This window comes from Benincasa hispida, chromosome 7 (genome assembly GCF_009727055.1).
Source record: "Benincasa hispida cultivar B227 chromosome 7, ASM972705v1, whole genome shotgun sequence".
NCBI classification, from domain to species: domain Eukaryota; kingdom Viridiplantae; phylum Streptophyta; class Magnoliopsida; order Cucurbitales; family Cucurbitaceae; genus Benincasa; species Benincasa hispida.
The window spans coordinates 45,180,657-45,197,192 of NC_052355.1; the positions used below are offsets into that span (position 1 = coordinate 45,180,657).

Below are 16,536 nucleotides of genomic sequence, written 5' to 3' on the forward strand. Positions count from 1 at the left end.
GATTGATTATTGAAGATTAGGCAAATTCGACCAACGACATAAACATTGTCTTTATACCCCTAAGTTTGCCCTTCGACCAAACTTAGACCTATACTTTTGGATAATCGAGCAAGTGTGAGATCCACTCCATTTCACCCCTCTTTTTAATTTTTTTTACTAATTTCGAAAAAAGATCTATATTTATACATAAATTGCGATGTCCCAAACTTGTGCGGAAATGCTATTGAGAGAGTGCAGAGCCCGTGATTTCACTGTCAAAAGGCCGAAACAGACTCATAATGGGCCTTTTTCTGCAAAGCCCATATGTTAATTGGGCCGTCACTCTCCCCATCCAGAGCTGCGTCTAGGGCTCAGCCTCAAACCTTCAGGCAAGGGTTTTTAAGAACTCATATAAATCCACCACGAACCCTCCTTCCACTTCGGCGCTTCTTTGTTTTCGTGTTTAGGGCTTCCGATCGAGAGCGCGGCGGCAGGGCAGGGAGTGAAGCCGTAGCAGAGAACCAAACATGGTGCACGTCTCCTTCTATCGTAATTGTAAGTATTCTCAGCTCAGCTACTTTCTGGAACTGCCTATCCATCGTTTTCTATTATCGCATCCAAAGATCCGCTTTACATTTACATTTGTTTTTGGACTTTCTATTTATCTTGTGATTTTCTTTTGGTTGTGTTGTTTTTGGACTTGCTATTTATCACGGTTAGTGCTAGGTTAGATGGAACCAAGGAGGAACGTCTGTTTAGGTTTACATGGTAGTCATATTAGAAATCATGGAGTCTCAGATTCATAGGATTAAATTTATAATGCTGGAGGATCTTCCTGTTTTCATTTCTTTCAAATGTTTTCAGTTCATTTTATGGAGTTCAGCATATGACATAGTAGCTCGTTCAACAATATGTTTTCTTAGAACCGTGATTATTGAATAGTGGGATCTGTCATTTTATAGATGGAAAGACTTTCAAGAAACCTCGACGTCCTTATGAGAAGGAACGTCTGGATGCAGAACTTAAACTTGTCGGTGAATATGGGCTTCGCTGTAAAAGGGAGCTTTGGAGGGTTCAATATGCATTGAGCCGAATCCGTAATAATGCAAGGATGCTTTTAACCCTTGATGAAAAGAATCCGCGTAGGATTTTTGAGGGAGAGGCCTTGCTTAGGAGGATGAACAGGTACGGTCTTTTGGATGAGAGTCAAAACAAGCTCGATTATGTTTTGGCTCTTACTGTCGAGAATTTCCTTGAGCGTCGTCTCCAAACCCTCGTATTCAAGTCTGGAATGGCTAAATCTATTCACCATGCTAGAGTGCTCATCAGACAGAGGCATATAAGGTAGGGTGGCTTCATTATCTTATTCTCAGAAGAATTATTCTTCATTGTTGGCTTTTATTTTCATACATGATCTCTGTATATCAACAACATTTTTTTGTAGATATATTTTATTTACCATACGTTTAAAGTATACCGTTGATTTCATTTGTGCTCTTTCAATTTCAAAAGTTTAATCTTTTAAGCTTTTAAGTTGTGCAACATATCTTACGTATAGAGTGGATTGTTGGTTTCAATTATGCTCAGACTTTTAGGGTGTGAGTGGTAAATGATGAACTGAATTTTCATATATTGCCTCTTTCTTATGATTTGGCAACAAAATATGTGGTGTTTTCCGTAATCAATTGTCAAAATATAAGGTTGAGTTTGAAAAATGATCGGATAGTGGAAAGTATATATTCAATTTATGTCTCATCAGGAGAGCTACTATGGACATGATACGGGGCATAATTGAATCCAACTAATGTTTATGTTGAATTTTAAACTTCGTATTTTTTTTCACTAGCTGTTTTAAGTGCATTTGCACTATATTTGCATTCTTTATGGTTGGTGGACAGTTCTTGCAAGATGATAGCAGGCTTGACATGTCTGTAGGCTCTTAAGCATTTATTGTTAATGTTTTCATCTTTGTTAACGTTTGAGTCCCGTGCATTTTAGGGTTGGGAGACAAGTGGTTAACATCCCTTCTTTCATGGTGAGAGTCGATTCTCAAAAGCACATAGACTTCTCTCTCACTAGTCCATTTGGAGGTGGGCGCCCTGGAAGGGTGAAGAGAAAGAACCAGAAGGCAGCTGCCAAGAAGGCTGCTGGTGGAGATGGGGATGAAGAAGATGAGGATTGAGTTACTGACTAAAAAAAACTCATCATCTGAGACGGTAAAGATTAGCCAAGGATCTAAGGTAACTGAGGTTAACCTCAACGACCTATTTCCTACAGCTAAATCTTTTCCATCATATAGATGAGAATGTTACGTCTTTAGAAGTTTTGCTTTAATTATTTGTCATTTAGAAATCTTGTTTGTTTTTTGGTGGTGGGACTAGTTTCCAATTTTGGACTATTTGAACTTAGTTTCCATAGTTTTCTTGCCATCATTGGACTTGGTTAATCAAAACTCCTCCGCATCATGAATGTATTGAGTTGATTTCTTCTATATCTTGCTGCTTGATTGGGAATCTGGTTCGTTACGAGGTTTTAGTGCCAGCACATGGAGTTCTTGAAATTAAATTTTTTTTCTTTTCCAAGAGATACGGCAGATATGGATAAATATCATTTAAACACTAATGTTTATTTGTAAATTGATGAATTTAAGGTTCGTAAAATGTTTTTGAGGGATTTGCACTTAAATGGATGCTTTGACTAGCCAAGTTTATTTCTCATTAAGAAAAATATAATAAAAGACTAACAAAGTTTAGGGAAGTTATGTGGATTTGTCTTACTCTACCATTAATTCAGATCATATTTATACTGTTACTAAGTTTTAAGCGGGAAATGAAATAATTGATAAATGATCATTTTAGGTCTGTTGAGAAACGAAATCTAATGTATGATCCATATTGTATTGAAAAGATGATTCTGGAGCTGTAAGTCGATGTACGTGCTGATGATATTTTAGTTATCGTTTATATCCTAATATTGATGCACCGACCAAAGTTGCAGATTTAAATCGATAGATTTGTATAGTTATAAATTGATATTTTTCTTAAGATTTTTAATTTATTACTTGTTCATAGACCATTATAGATCGAATAATTTTTAGCTAATTTTGTAGTTTTTGAACTGTTTGGTAACTTTTAAGAACAACAAATGTTTTTTTATAAAAAAAGAAAAAAGAAAAAATCAAATCCTTTGCGCACGCTTTCTGAGATGATGAAAAGTAAATTTTAATTACTTAAGAGAGTAATTCTTGTGGCCTTTTAATGGTTCTTAACCCACATGCTCATTTTGTTTCATAACATTTTCATTTTCTGTTTGCTATTTCTGGTTCTTATTTTTTGTTAGTTATTTCTTATTCTCATTTTTTAAGAAACGGACTTGTTTAGTAATCGTTTTCGTATCTTGTTTTTAAGATTTGAAAAATGTTTATAAAAAATGATAAATTTTGAGAAACTACACCTTATTCCATTTTCGTATTATATTAATTTTTTTTTCTTTAACAAAATGCATATTTGACCTGAGTAGTTTTGAATGTCTACAATTTCCTTCCACTTCTTGATTGTGTATTCAAGTCCTAAGATAGATATTTTTATTTTGAATTTTAAAATTCTACAATTATTTTAATTTTCATTATGTTACTAATTTTATATATATATATATATTTCAACTTTTGATTATCAAATTTTGTAATATACACGTTTATATATTATTTTAATTCTAATATTTTAATATATTTAAAATTGAGTAGACTTTTGTAATATATTAAAATTTTGTCGACTAAGACATTCGTTTAGTTTAATTTTAATATTTTACAACGATGACATTTACATAATAATATAATTAAGTTGGATATAACTTGACATCATGTAAGACTAATAACTCGAGTTAGAGATGACAATGTCTATCAAATGTGAGTAACATATGAAGAATATGATACAATTTGTTATTGCATTTAGTTTTCTTAGGAAATTACTTGTACTAGATACATAAACTTTTGATGATATCTTTTCTATATTTAATGTACGACATATATTTTCCTTTTATATTATATTGTTAAAAATAAACTGAAAAAAACAAGAAATAAGAAATAGTCATCAAAAAAAAATTTTGTTTCTATTTTTTTTGAAAGAAATAGTAATAGTTATCAAACATATTATTCAGTAAAAAGAAACAAAAAATAGGAAACGAGAAACGAGAACGTTATCAATCAGATCTAAATATTGTTAATTTAAACTTGTTAGACTTTTCTGTAACCCTCTTATTATTATTATTATTTAATTTTTTTTTTTTTTAAGGTAGGTTTTGGTTGGTAAGAAACGCTGGACTTCTTTTAAGAACATTGACTAAAGTCAAACACGTAGGTTTAACAATACAAACCAAATTAAAACGTTTAAAACAATATAAAGATAAAATTCAAGTTAGGTCCCCCAAATTCATAATTCAACCAAAACAATCATGAGTGAGAAATTTGAACTCTTCAAAAATGAATGAGAAAAATGTTTGATATGCGAAAAGAGAACCATTTCTGTTTTCCTCCTTAAAACTCAAAAAGTCTCCAATAATAGGAAATATAGGTGACGTAAGAATTGGGTGTTTTAGAATACATAGACACTGGCGGCGAGTTCATCCAAACCCGAACCAATCTTCCATTTTCTTTCCTTTGTCTTTTTGTCCACCAGCTTCAATTTGCCTGTGTGTCAAACCCTACCCTAATCCCCTGTTCTCACCTCCACATTGCTTCCCCTGCGCCTCTGCCTTTTGATACTCTCTAGTCGAATTCGAACATCCCGGTTTGTTGGGTCAGATTACCTTCGGGGGTTCATCGGTTTTCTTAAATTCTCAGTGGGTTGGATCTTCTTTTTACTACTTTCCCTTCCATTTCTGTTGGGGTCTTTACTCTTTTTGTGTTTTCGCTGGTTGGAGTATAAGCTGTTTCTTGTGCTTTTTCCTTTTTCGTTTCAGTTTGTGGGTTGAGGAACTTCGGTGCTGGCCGCCATGGAAGGATCAGTGGGAGCTGAGTTTCAGGATTGGGAAGTGCTGCTCCATGATTCGAACCCCGAAACTTCCCCAACTCCGGCCGAGTTTACCCATTTTGGGGGATTTGAAGGTCAGTCCGATTCCAATTCCCTAATCAAATCCGACTATTTCTCTCTTGATAATCAGGGACGGCGAGGGAAAACTGTACCTGAGTGTGATCTTATCGAAGAGGAGGGTTCAGTCGAATCGGATAATCCTAGTTGGATTGATCCGAGTTCGGAAAATAGATATGATCGGGTAAATTCGGGGAAAATATGGTCTGATTCTGGTAGTGATAAGTCCGATGAGCATAAATTTAACGAACCCAATTCGAAAACTGAGTCCAGAATCGCAGAATTTCTGCAAGGTGATGACGAATTGAGTGGTAGGATTCAGAAGTTGGAAAGTTTAGAGTCCCATGAGAGCAAAATCAATGGCTCTGATCCCAATATTGAATTAGCTTTTGAAGAAATTGATGAAATTCAATCTCAAAGTAAGGATGGGAGCAATTTGTGGTCTGAGTCTAGTGGGGATATTGATCAAAGTGGCCTAAAAGTAGTGAAGTTGGAAAAAAGGAAAGAGCAGTTGGAGGAGGACAAGAATCTCCAAGTTGAAGAAACAAAAGTCAATGCAGAATCTGGCAGTAAGGTTGGAGATAAGAGGAAAGTAATTTGGTGGAAGGTTCCATTTGAGGTCTTGAAGTACTGCTTGTTCAAGGCAAGCCCTGTCTGGTCATACTCTGTAGTGGCTGCTTTGATGGGTTTCATTATTCTAGGAAGGAAGCTCTACAAATTGAAGAGGAAGAGCCAGAGCTTACATTTGAAGGTTATCTTGGATGAGAAGGTAAATTCCGTAAGAATACATAAGGCAAAGAGAAAGAGATGCTGAACTTTTGACACTCTTTGTTTGAATTTGTTTATTCTCTTTTGCCTGATGATATTGTTTTTGTTCTTTATGGTATGGTACTGCACTTTTCTCATAATAACCATTTGAGTGTTGGGTTTAGTAATAAATTGCTACACAATGTGAAGAAATTCTGGAAGTTGTAGGTGTTGGGTTTATTGTGTTGCATATTTGTGGTTCCCTTACTTGGTATCTTAACAATTTGGGTGAAAATCCAGTATTTTTCTCTATAATGTGATATGTGAATCAAGCTTAATAGAACGTCTCCCAGGCTCGTTGTTAGTGCTGAGTGGTGGGATTTAGTTGTTTGGGTTGACAGGCTCGGTGGTCGGGCATCAAACTGTCGGTGTCATCTCCGTTCATTGATGTGCTAAAATATTAATCAAGATTATCACGCTATGCTGTAATATTGGTTGGTTGGTTTGATTGTTTGTTTGTTTGTTTTTTTTTTTTGTTGTTGTTGTTTTATTTTATTATTTTATTATATATATATATATATAAAGAACTTTTTAGTGTAGCTTAGTTTTGAGGGAGATATTAGCTTCTCCATTTGTTCAAGTGCTCTTTTGTTGAGTACTCTCTTGGGGTTTCCATTTTGTTTCTGTTTTTCTTTTATATATATATATATATACATATCTTTGAAGTTTAGATGATATTTATTGACCTCCTGAGATAATTACTACTTGCAGAAGGGATCTCCATTAATGAGTCAAGCTGCTCGTCTTAACGAAGCCTTTTCAGTTGTGAAACGTGTTCCAATTGTTCGACCCGCTCTCCCTGCCGCCGGGATAAACCCATGGCCTGCAATGAGCTTGAGTTGAGGATTCTTCCCACAACTGATGCTGACAAAGTTAGAGCAGTAGTGTTTATTCTCTTTCTATGTATATACATAAAGGATGTAGTATTATTCTACAGGTTCCAACCGAATTTCTGTAGCAATGCAGGATACTTCTGCATCAGCTGTGTGTCAAGTAAATTCATATGTCTTTTCTTGATAAAAAAAAAAAAAAAAAAAAAAAAAAAAATCCCACGCCCACTCTTCTTTTGAGTGAGGGTTTGTTTTGTTTCGTTTTTCGACTCTGTATTTTTCATGATATTACTATCCATGAAAATTTCAAACTCATCGGACATATTTTCTAGTACCTTCTAGGAGAAGATGTACAATAAAAGGTTAGCATAATTAATGAACTAATTAATATCATTAATCATTACTAGTTTAAATACATTTTATTTTGAATTGTTAAATTTCATTGAACACATTTACCATTATTATTTTATATTATTTTAACTATTTACTATAAAATTCTATTATTAATTTTTAATATTCTAATTATAGTACTGAATGTTTTTAGTGATTTAATTCAATTAATCAATCATCAATATTACTTTTAATTAAATTTTAATGTAATGTCTAAATGTGTATAACTCAATTGACATTAAAATGAACATAAAGGTGTCGAAAATCGATCTGACTGATTGAAACCGACTGAATTAAGGTAGGAATTGGTTGGTTTTCAGTTTTCATATAAAAAATTTGGAAAATTGATCGATCGTTGTATAGAAATATTATTTTTTTAATTTTTTTTTCTAAAAGATAAGTATAAAAGTAAGTCCACTATCATCAATCTAAGTCCAATCTATTGCCTTAATATTAATTTATTATTTTCTTTCGAGAATATTATAAATTTAATCCCTTTTCAAAATTTATTTTCATAAATAGTCCTAACTTTTTTATATTTTCGTATATAAGATTTTTTGGGCTAGAATACATTTGAATGTGGTGAGCGATTGGAGAGAGAATGTGGCACGGAGATAAATTTTTCATATTTACGAAGAACCCTTGATATTGGAGAGAGAAGATGCATTTATTTATTAAGATTTTATTATTTTGTCTAATTTGAGAGAGAATGTGGCATTAGGAGAAATTTTTCATATTTACAAAGAACTCTTGATATTGAAGAGAGAAAATGCATTTATTTGTTGAGATTTTATTGTTTTGGTTAATCCAGAAGAGAAAATGCATTTAATAAAATTTTATTTTCTATTTACGTTGGTTTTACCTATCAACTTATTGGTTTTTATGACGGATTCATGGTTATTTTAAATATATCTTAAAACATTTTGTTAGGTATTTGAAAATATTTTAACCAATATATAAAAAATTCTACAATTTATAAATAAGAGATTAATCCAATGCTCAACATAAATCAGTATAAACGAATATATAAGATATACCACAATATATAAATCTCATATTGGCTTATTGTTCGACATAAATCACAATATATATCATAAATTTCATTTATATCACATTCATTTAAGTAATCAAAAATCCTAACCATCAAAATTTGTTGGGAAGATGGAGAGAATGAGAGATAGAGATGATAAGTGGGAATTTTGAAAAAAAATTGGTTGAAAAAAATCTTGCACGTGAGTCCAGGGAACTTTTGAGTTTTCTTTTTAAAATATGTATAATTAATTATAGGCTGAGGATAAAAAGGTAATTAGACCCTAATTTTTGTGTAAATAAGAAGCCACTTGGACATTTTTTTAAAAATAATAGTAAAGCTGGACAAAAACGAAATTTAGGGCATTTATTAAGGTCTTGTGTTGTTATCCCTTTTTACCTAAATTTCAAGCTCATTACATGATTGAAATATTTTTTTTTCATAAAAAAATGGATGATATAAATTTTAAAAAAAATTGCAAATTATGTTAACCTAACCATAATACTTCATATCTATCTTTCATTTTTATTTACTTTGACTTTGCTTGGCAAAAAAAATTGACAAAACTGACCGACTGTCAGTAGGATTTCGCACACTTTTTCTGGTCGGTTTTTGGTGTCGGGTTTCTCCCAAAGTTAGAAATTTATAAGTCAGGTGTTTGTATAATTAATTTCAAAGCTAGAGGTTTGATTTTCTCATCCGACATATAAAAAATTACTATATATTAAATAATACTAATTTTTCTTGGGAAAAAATCAATTTTAGATTCTGAACTTGTGAAGTTTTTATCAATTTTAACCATAAATTTTTAATTTGGTTGAATTACACCTCAAACAAAGATAAATATTCTAGTGTTAATATAATAATTGTTGTTTCTACTAATAAGTTTTTCTTCTAATATCTTGAAACAAAATACTCTCTTTTAACATTCAATGAATTAAAACACAATGTGAAATTTATAAAATTTTAGAAAAAATGGTATTAGAGTCAAAATGTTGATTGAATTTAATCAATGAGTATGAACTTTCTTATTTAATTAGTAGAAAAAGTAGTGGAAACTAAACCGATGGTAAAAATGACAATAATTTTTGACATTTAGGATTCACGTGGATGAATATAAAAGTTTGAGATTCAAGTTGATGCAACAAAGTTAGGGTCAAAATTGAAAATTTTCCATTTTTTGTATTTAATGAATATTTATTCAAAATTTTGGTTTTGAAAACAGTTTGTTCATTTTTTTTTTCTTTCTTTTTAATATTCAAATTGTTTTAAAATCTTGACTAAAATTTTCTACTTGTTGGCTAAACGAGAGTAACGGGATGAGGATCAACTCCCTGTCTCAATCCTATTTTGATACACATTTTGAATATTATGGTGTAGATTATAATTTAAAAGTATAAAAATTATTGTTGAACATTTTAATTATATATCTTTTGCTTATGAAATACTATTAGTTTTGATTAGAAATTGTTCTTTAAATGGAAATTTCATCGAAAATTTTTTAGGGAAAAAAATATTATATTTGATTGAAATTAACTTTATTCCTTGCTAAAAATTTGATCCCCTGACATTAATCTAAACAAATCCCTGCAACAATCCTTACAAAATTAGACGATAAATTTGGTGGCACAAGGCTTTAGATTGGGAGGCAATGTCATTCGTTGTCCTATTTTAATCATTTCAAATGGAAAATTAGTAACTTTTGTTCGCAACCACTTGAATACTAAAGGAAATCAATTAACAAATAAATACATCAATTTTATTGTGGAGGATATTATAAATGCCTATGATATTTTCTCGACCAATTTTTTTTTTTTTTTTTTTGAACATGACCAATAATTGATTTTTTTAACATTATTATTTCATTCATTAAAAAAAAAAATTATTACAACAAGATGTGTAGGTTTGAATTTTCAATTGTATGAAAAATTATAAATATCTTGACCTCTTTAACTCAAAGAAAAAATAATGTTCTCCACCACAATTAGAGTGGGGACCACTTTATTCATAGAGTGAAATTTGAGTATAACTTAGACTATATTTATCTTTATGCAACTCATCTAATTATATATGTATATATATTAAATGAAAATTTTGCATCGTGCCAAGTATTTTTCTTATTTATTCATAATAGTAGTAGAATTACAATGGTAAATAAATAAAGTGAAAAGTAAAAATAATATTTATATAATAATTCTATTTTATTATTCAATTTTAAACGCAATCAACTCCCTAGACATGATATTGATGAGAAAAATCAACTTATTAATTTGGAAAAAAATTTTGAATGAAAAAATATTGAGAATATTTTCAAATGATAATAAAATATTACAGTCGACTTTGCGATAGACCGCGATAAACTACCATCTGAATCTATCATGATGTACATAGACATAGATAGTAGTCTATCGTAGATATATAGTAAAATTTTACTATATTTATAAATATATTGGTTTATTTTCAGTACAATTAACAAACTTTCATTTTTAGAATTTTTCATTTGCACTATAGAAGATGCTATGAAAGATATATGGTTTTCCATATAATACCATATTAATTATTCATTTATTTTTTAGATACACATGCAATATTCTACCTATTATTCTATATCAAGTTAGGTAAGAAGATTAGCTTAAAGACTGGATGAAAGAAAGGATTAAACAATTGAAGCGTTTCGTTTCTTAAGTTTTAATTTTTTGAAATTTATATATTGTTGCATCCTTTAATTTTCTAATTATATGAGGTTTACCTTTCGTCAAAGAAATACTTGACTTCTAGTCAATTATAAAAAAACAAAAACAATTTTGTGAGATCAAAAGTTTTATTTGTTAACGATTTTGTTTTTTATTTCTTGTTTTTGAAATTATATTTATTTTTTCTTAAATTTCATAATTCATATTATGAATTTTACCTTTCTTAAAAAATATTTAAATTTTTAGTTAAATTCTAAAAGTAAATAATTTTTTAAAACTACTGTTTTTATTTTAGTTTTCAAAATTAATTATACTTACTTTCTCGTAAATTTCATATTTCTTGAATAAGTATTTAAATTTTTAATCAAATTCTAAAATTAAATATAAATTTTTGAAAACTATCTTTTTTTTTTTTTAGATTTTCAAATTTTGATTTGGCTTTCGAAAATATTAGTGGAACGTGGATAATAAAACGAAGAAACTTATAAAGAAAGTATGGTAGTGTACTTATCTTTTAGGACCCGTTTAAATCGCAGACATTTTTTTATGGGTATAGATATTAAATACTTGAGATTTGAATATCTGGGATAATTAATATCTGTATTTAGATATGTATGATAATCAATATTTGGAAGTTAAATACGTGTTCAATTTACCAAATTTGTATATGGAAACCAAAATTAAATAATAACTTAATTGAATATAAAAAATCAATTATTGTCATCAAATAAATTTAGCATTATTTAATGAATAAAAATAAAAATAAATGAATACTTTTATATTAAACCTTTATCCAACATAATTAATTAATTTAAATTAATTACTAAAAATAATTAAATTATTATAAATTAATAAGAATATTGTTAATCATCTGGTTAAGATAGCCTAAAACATTAATCATAAAATATTAATTGAAATTTATTAAGTCTAATTAATATATTTATATTTAATAATTAATTAAAATTAAGTAATTGATATTAATTTATTAAATAAATAAATTATATTTTTACTAGTAATCTCTTAGATATAAAAATCTCATATTTTTATAAGGTATTAAAAACACTCACGATATAGGTTTTGAAGTTTCATGGATTAACAATGTGAAACAAATAAATATATTAAATATCTGTATGAAATAACATGAGAAAATTTGTGAAACAAACGTCCCTTGAAACTATGAATTTTCTCGTATTTTTTACGAGTTTCAAATTTTCTGGTATGACGAAATTTTGCGGTAGTAGTATTCTGAGCAGTGACCAACCAATAAGACCATTAAAAGCTGCAATGATTTAAGGTGTCTGAAAATGGATTAGTAATTTATTTCCACAATAATTCATTAATAGAAAGTGATAATTGTATAATATCAATATGTAATAAAAAAAGAAAAGAAAATAAATAATTGACTCATTGCATTTTTACCTTTATCGACAGAAAGATGGCTTCAAAAGCACTCGAATATAATGGAATTGACTTTTGACTACACCAAATTGTTTTTTAATTGTATTTTTTTTAATGATTAACCTTTTCTGTGTAATGTAAATTCTCTATATTACTATTATACTTATTTATACTTATGTTACATAATCTTTACTGAGAATATTAGTTTTTTTTTTTTTTTTTTTTTTTTTTAATAATACAACAACGAGAATATCAAGATTTAGATTTTGGACATCAAATAATAAATGTAAACTTTTTAAATTCATAAATTAAGGTTCAATTTAGGTAACTATTTGATTTTTAAATATTTATTACGTTGTTTTCATCTCTAGATTAAGGGTCTAAGACTTTAGAAGATTCAAGCCACAATAAATAAACAAATAAATAATTAAAACAATCAATATCAAGACTCAATTAGTATTGGTTGATTTGGTTCTACATCATTTCAATGTTTCTCTTGTTTTTTTTTAAAAAAAAATCTTTCAACTTGTTTGAATTGGGTGGTGTAGTCATTTTCCGTTCGTTTTCGGTTGGGTTTCCTCATTTTTTAGTGATGATTTGGTCATTTATATTCAAATGTAAAATTCGATTTCAAAGTCTTTTTCTTAATTTTGAAAGGTTGATGGATCAATTCAATATTATTTTTCTAAAGAAAATAAAATTGGTAAATTATTATTCTAATATGAAAAATTTTCAACGATAGACTTCTACCAATTTCTATAAAAAAAAAAAAAAAAAAAAAAAAAAATTAAAATTTTACATATTTTAGGTCTTATTTTTTTTATTTTTGAAAATCTCCATTTTAATTTTAATTGAACGTTATATACCGATATAAAGTAGTGTTTAAAATTTTGTTTTTATTAATATTTGTGTATACTTCAAATATTTCTTTGAAACACATATAAAAACTATCGTAAAATCAAATAGTTATCAAATAACTATAACGAGATAGATTTTTTTTTCTCCTTTGGAATAGAAATATCTTTAATACAGGAAAATTTTAATACAACTGAAATTTTCATTTCAAATAATCAATTGGAAGTCCCACAAAAAATAATAAATAAATAACTAAAAACACTACTTTTATCCATCTTAAAAATTTGAAATAAGAAACGAGAATATTTATAAAAAGTTTATTTATCAAAAAAATGAGAAATGTGAACAATATCAACAAGCCAATAGTTTTTTTTTCTTTTTTGTAAGACTTTAAAAGAGTATGATGTCTATCAGAAAATAAACTTGAAAAAATGGCATAGATGGCCCAAAAATGAATGACACAAATTGAAATATTTATGTATTTGTATACAGTAGTATTTGTTTACAAAATCAAACGAAGAAGGGTTGGTTTTGACTGATAATCTTCTATCGTGACTATCACTAATATCGACTAATAGTTTTCCATCATTGGTATAACTCAATCTTTCAAAGTTGTTAGTTTTTTTTCAATGTTGATAACTACATCCACTTATAGCCTTAACTATTAATATTTCAAGATTGATTCCAATTGATGAAAGTGTTTCAATGATAGTCATTAATAACTGATAGCAAATTAAAAGCTAATATTTCAAGATTATATAAATATTCTCAAATTGAAAGTTATCATTGATAGCAACTATCAGCAGTAGCAGCTATCAGTCGCTATCATCGATAGCTGCTATCAATGGTAGCTTTCAATTTGAGAAAATTGGGAAGAAGCGGGCAAAATGGTGGTTAGGCATGTAGCTTTTTATTCTTTTAACCATTTTTTTGTTATATATATGCAATTATTTTTACCATTTGTACTATATATTATAATTATTTTGGGCTTGAATTCTATTTATGCAACTAGTCCTTAAAATTATATAATATAACCAATTTAGTTAGGTTTAATTCTTATCAATTGTTTGATAGATAAATGTTTAAGTAGATATAAATCGTGATCGAAACGAACATAAATTCAACTGATATTTGATTTGTGTTTGGAGATCAAAAGCTTGTGATTGATTCTTCTCACTATCCTATTGTATTAAAAAGAAAAGAAAAGTAGATAGCCATGGTGGAAAACTTTTTTTTATTATTATTAAATTCGGGGTAGGTTTATTTTTTTTATTTTTATTTTTTATTTTTTTTGACAATAAGGGGAGAGAATGGAAACCTCCAATCTCGTTAGTTCAAGACTACGAGTATTTAACTTGTAGTATATTAGACACATTTTCAAAGTGGAAAGACTAAAACTTAATATCTTTAGCAAAAGTTCAAATTAAGAGAATAAAATGAAGACTTGACCTAAAATTTTCCTTTCATTTTGATAGATCTCATCCATCATAGACCAAAAGTAAGAATATTTTTTTTTCTTTTTTTTTTAAAAAAAGGAAAATTGGGTGCATCGCCCCATTATTCAACTACACTTAATATTTTAAATATTTTTGTTTGTAATTAAAATGAGTTGAAAAAGATAGGTAACCATTGGAAAAGCCGAAAAAGTTTATTAGGACGTTTGGTGCAAGAGTTATCATCAAAATATAATAACCACTTCTTGCTATATAATAATTATTTCAAAACTTCTAATTAGTTACTGCCAATACTATTTCAAAACCTCTATTTACTATAATATTTATTATTTTCTATCGTTATTATTTTCTTCTCAAACTAAAATAGTTTACACCTCAAGCGCATACTATTATAATCTAAACTAAAATAATCTACACCTCAAACGAAAACTATCATAACTCAACTATAATAATTTAAGATTATAATATCTAACTCATTGTCCCAAATATCCCTACGTTTTTTTTTTTTTTTTTTTTTTTTTTGTTGACGGCCGGTGGTTTGGGATGTAAACATAAACCCTCACAAAGCAGAAGCTTATTTCTTTGAAAGAAAAAGAAAGTAATTGAAAGAAAAGAAAGAGATGTTGAACTGTTCATTTCATTCTAAAATGATTGAAATTCAGAGTACTCTTCCCATTTCTTTAGATCAGAGATGATGAGCTTCAAGTCTTCTTCCAATCAATATAATAATCCCCTGTTTTTTCCCCCATTTTTTTGAATTGTTCTTCTAACATTGAATTTACTCCTACAATATGGTTCCATAATTAATTAAAAAAAAAAAAGAAAGAAGAAGAAGAAGACTACATAAAAAGCTGGGATTGAAACAAGGTGTAGTAATTAGCAGCCTCATCTTCCAACTCCCATAACGCATCACTTAAAGCCACTCCATCCACTCCTTCACCCACCGAAAATTCCCCATTTGGAATCCCAAGTTCATCATCCGAAGCTTCCAGAAGGTGTCTCATAACCTTCTCTCTTTCACCCTCTTCTTCTAATTCCTCTTTGTTCATACATTTAGGGGAATTAGCTACAGAGGAAGAAGAAGAAGAAGAAGAAGAGTAATCTTGTAGAGAAACAGAGTCTGCAATTCCAACATCTGCCTCTGTTTGGATTATTGGAGAAGAGATTTCTTGTTGGAGTGTGGTGATGATTGAGGATAAATCTTCAATTTCTTCCTCTTCTTCTTCTTCTAAAAGGGAGAGGATTTGGTTGTATGACTTTTGGCGTTTTAGCTCTTCCCCATCCCTTAGTTCCTCTGTTTCTCCTTCGTTCCTCTGGCGTTTTGATGCCATTTTTTTTTTTTTTCTGAAACAGAGGATATGAACTCACGAAAGAAAGATGAGGAGAGAGAACAGAGGATGAGGAGGGTTAAATAGACGCACAACTCAGACGTCAAGAGAAAGAATTTAAGGTCAAAATTTTTAGTGGAAATTAATTACAAAAATAAAATAAAATAAACCCAGATATTTTAATGCATTTCAAAGTCATTATGGCAAACAGAAGTAAGATGCCGAATTATTATTTTTTTAATTATTAACTTTAAAAAGAAAAGGCAATATTTACTTGGAAATTAATTAATTAAGAAAATAATAGCTTTTTTTCCATAACCTCCAAAATAGTAAACTTTTTAATTTTTAAGTTTTGAGTTTAATTTTAATTTAACTTCTAAGTTTCAAAATAATATAATTTTATCTTTGATATTTGAATTTTATATTAATTTGACTACAGATTTCAAGATTTACACTTTTAACTTTAATTTTTCACTAAAAATTTACTTTTTTGTGTCTATTAATTATTTTTTTAAAAATAAAAGGGTTATAATTAATTAGGTTTTACTATTTTTATTATCACTATTGAAATCAAATTCAATTTAACATTGTGATTATTTAAAATTATTTAATAAATATTGATATTGATTACTGAACATGAACATTTAATAAAGAAGCAAAGTTAAAAGTATAAATCTTGAACTTAGAA

The 16,536-nt window shown here is 28.7% G+C and overlaps 3 protein-coding genes across 4 annotated transcripts; 2 read left to right on the forward strand and 1 right to left on the reverse strand.

Annotated features, from left to right (window-relative positions):
• Nucleotides 1-377: 377 nt before the first annotated feature.
• LOC120082218 (40S ribosomal protein S9-2) lies at nucleotides 378-2,470 on the forward strand. Its single transcript, XM_039037497.1, has 3 exons — nucleotides 378-534; nucleotides 942-1,323; nucleotides 1,978-2,470. Exons 1-3 carry the CDS (start codon nucleotides 507-509, stop codon nucleotides 2,159-2,161), a joined length of 594 nt encoding a protein of 197 aa, XP_038893425.1. The 5' UTR covers nucleotides 378-506; the 3' UTR covers nucleotides 2,162-2,470.
• Nucleotides 2,471-4,547: 2,077 nt separating this feature from the next.
• Nucleotides 4,548-7,034, forward strand: LOC120082064. Of its 2 annotated transcripts, none has more exons than XM_039037285.1 (3): nucleotides 4,548-4,819; nucleotides 4,936-5,832; nucleotides 6,582-7,034. In XM_039037285.1, exons 2-3 carry the CDS (start codon nucleotides 4,969-4,971, stop codon nucleotides 6,711-6,713), a joined length of 996 nt encoding a protein of 331 aa, XP_038893213.1. In that variant the 5' UTR covers nucleotides 4,548-4,819; nucleotides 4,936-4,968; the 3' UTR covers nucleotides 6,714-7,034. The 2 variants fall into 2 exon arrangements, with proteins under 2 accessions (XP_038893213.1, XP_038893214.1); XM_039037286.1 differs by having other exon boundaries at nucleotides 4,548-4,815.
• An 8,088-nt stretch (nucleotides 7,035-15,122) lies between these two features.
• LOC120081124 lies at nucleotides 15,123-15,929 on the reverse strand. The gene has a single exon (XM_039035799.1). It carries the CDS (start codon nucleotides 15,849-15,851, stop codon nucleotides 15,360-15,362), a length of 492 nt encoding a protein of 163 aa, XP_038891727.1. The 5' UTR covers nucleotides 15,852-15,929; the 3' UTR covers nucleotides 15,123-15,359.
• Between the last annotated feature and the right edge of the window lie 607 nt (nucleotides 15,930-16,536).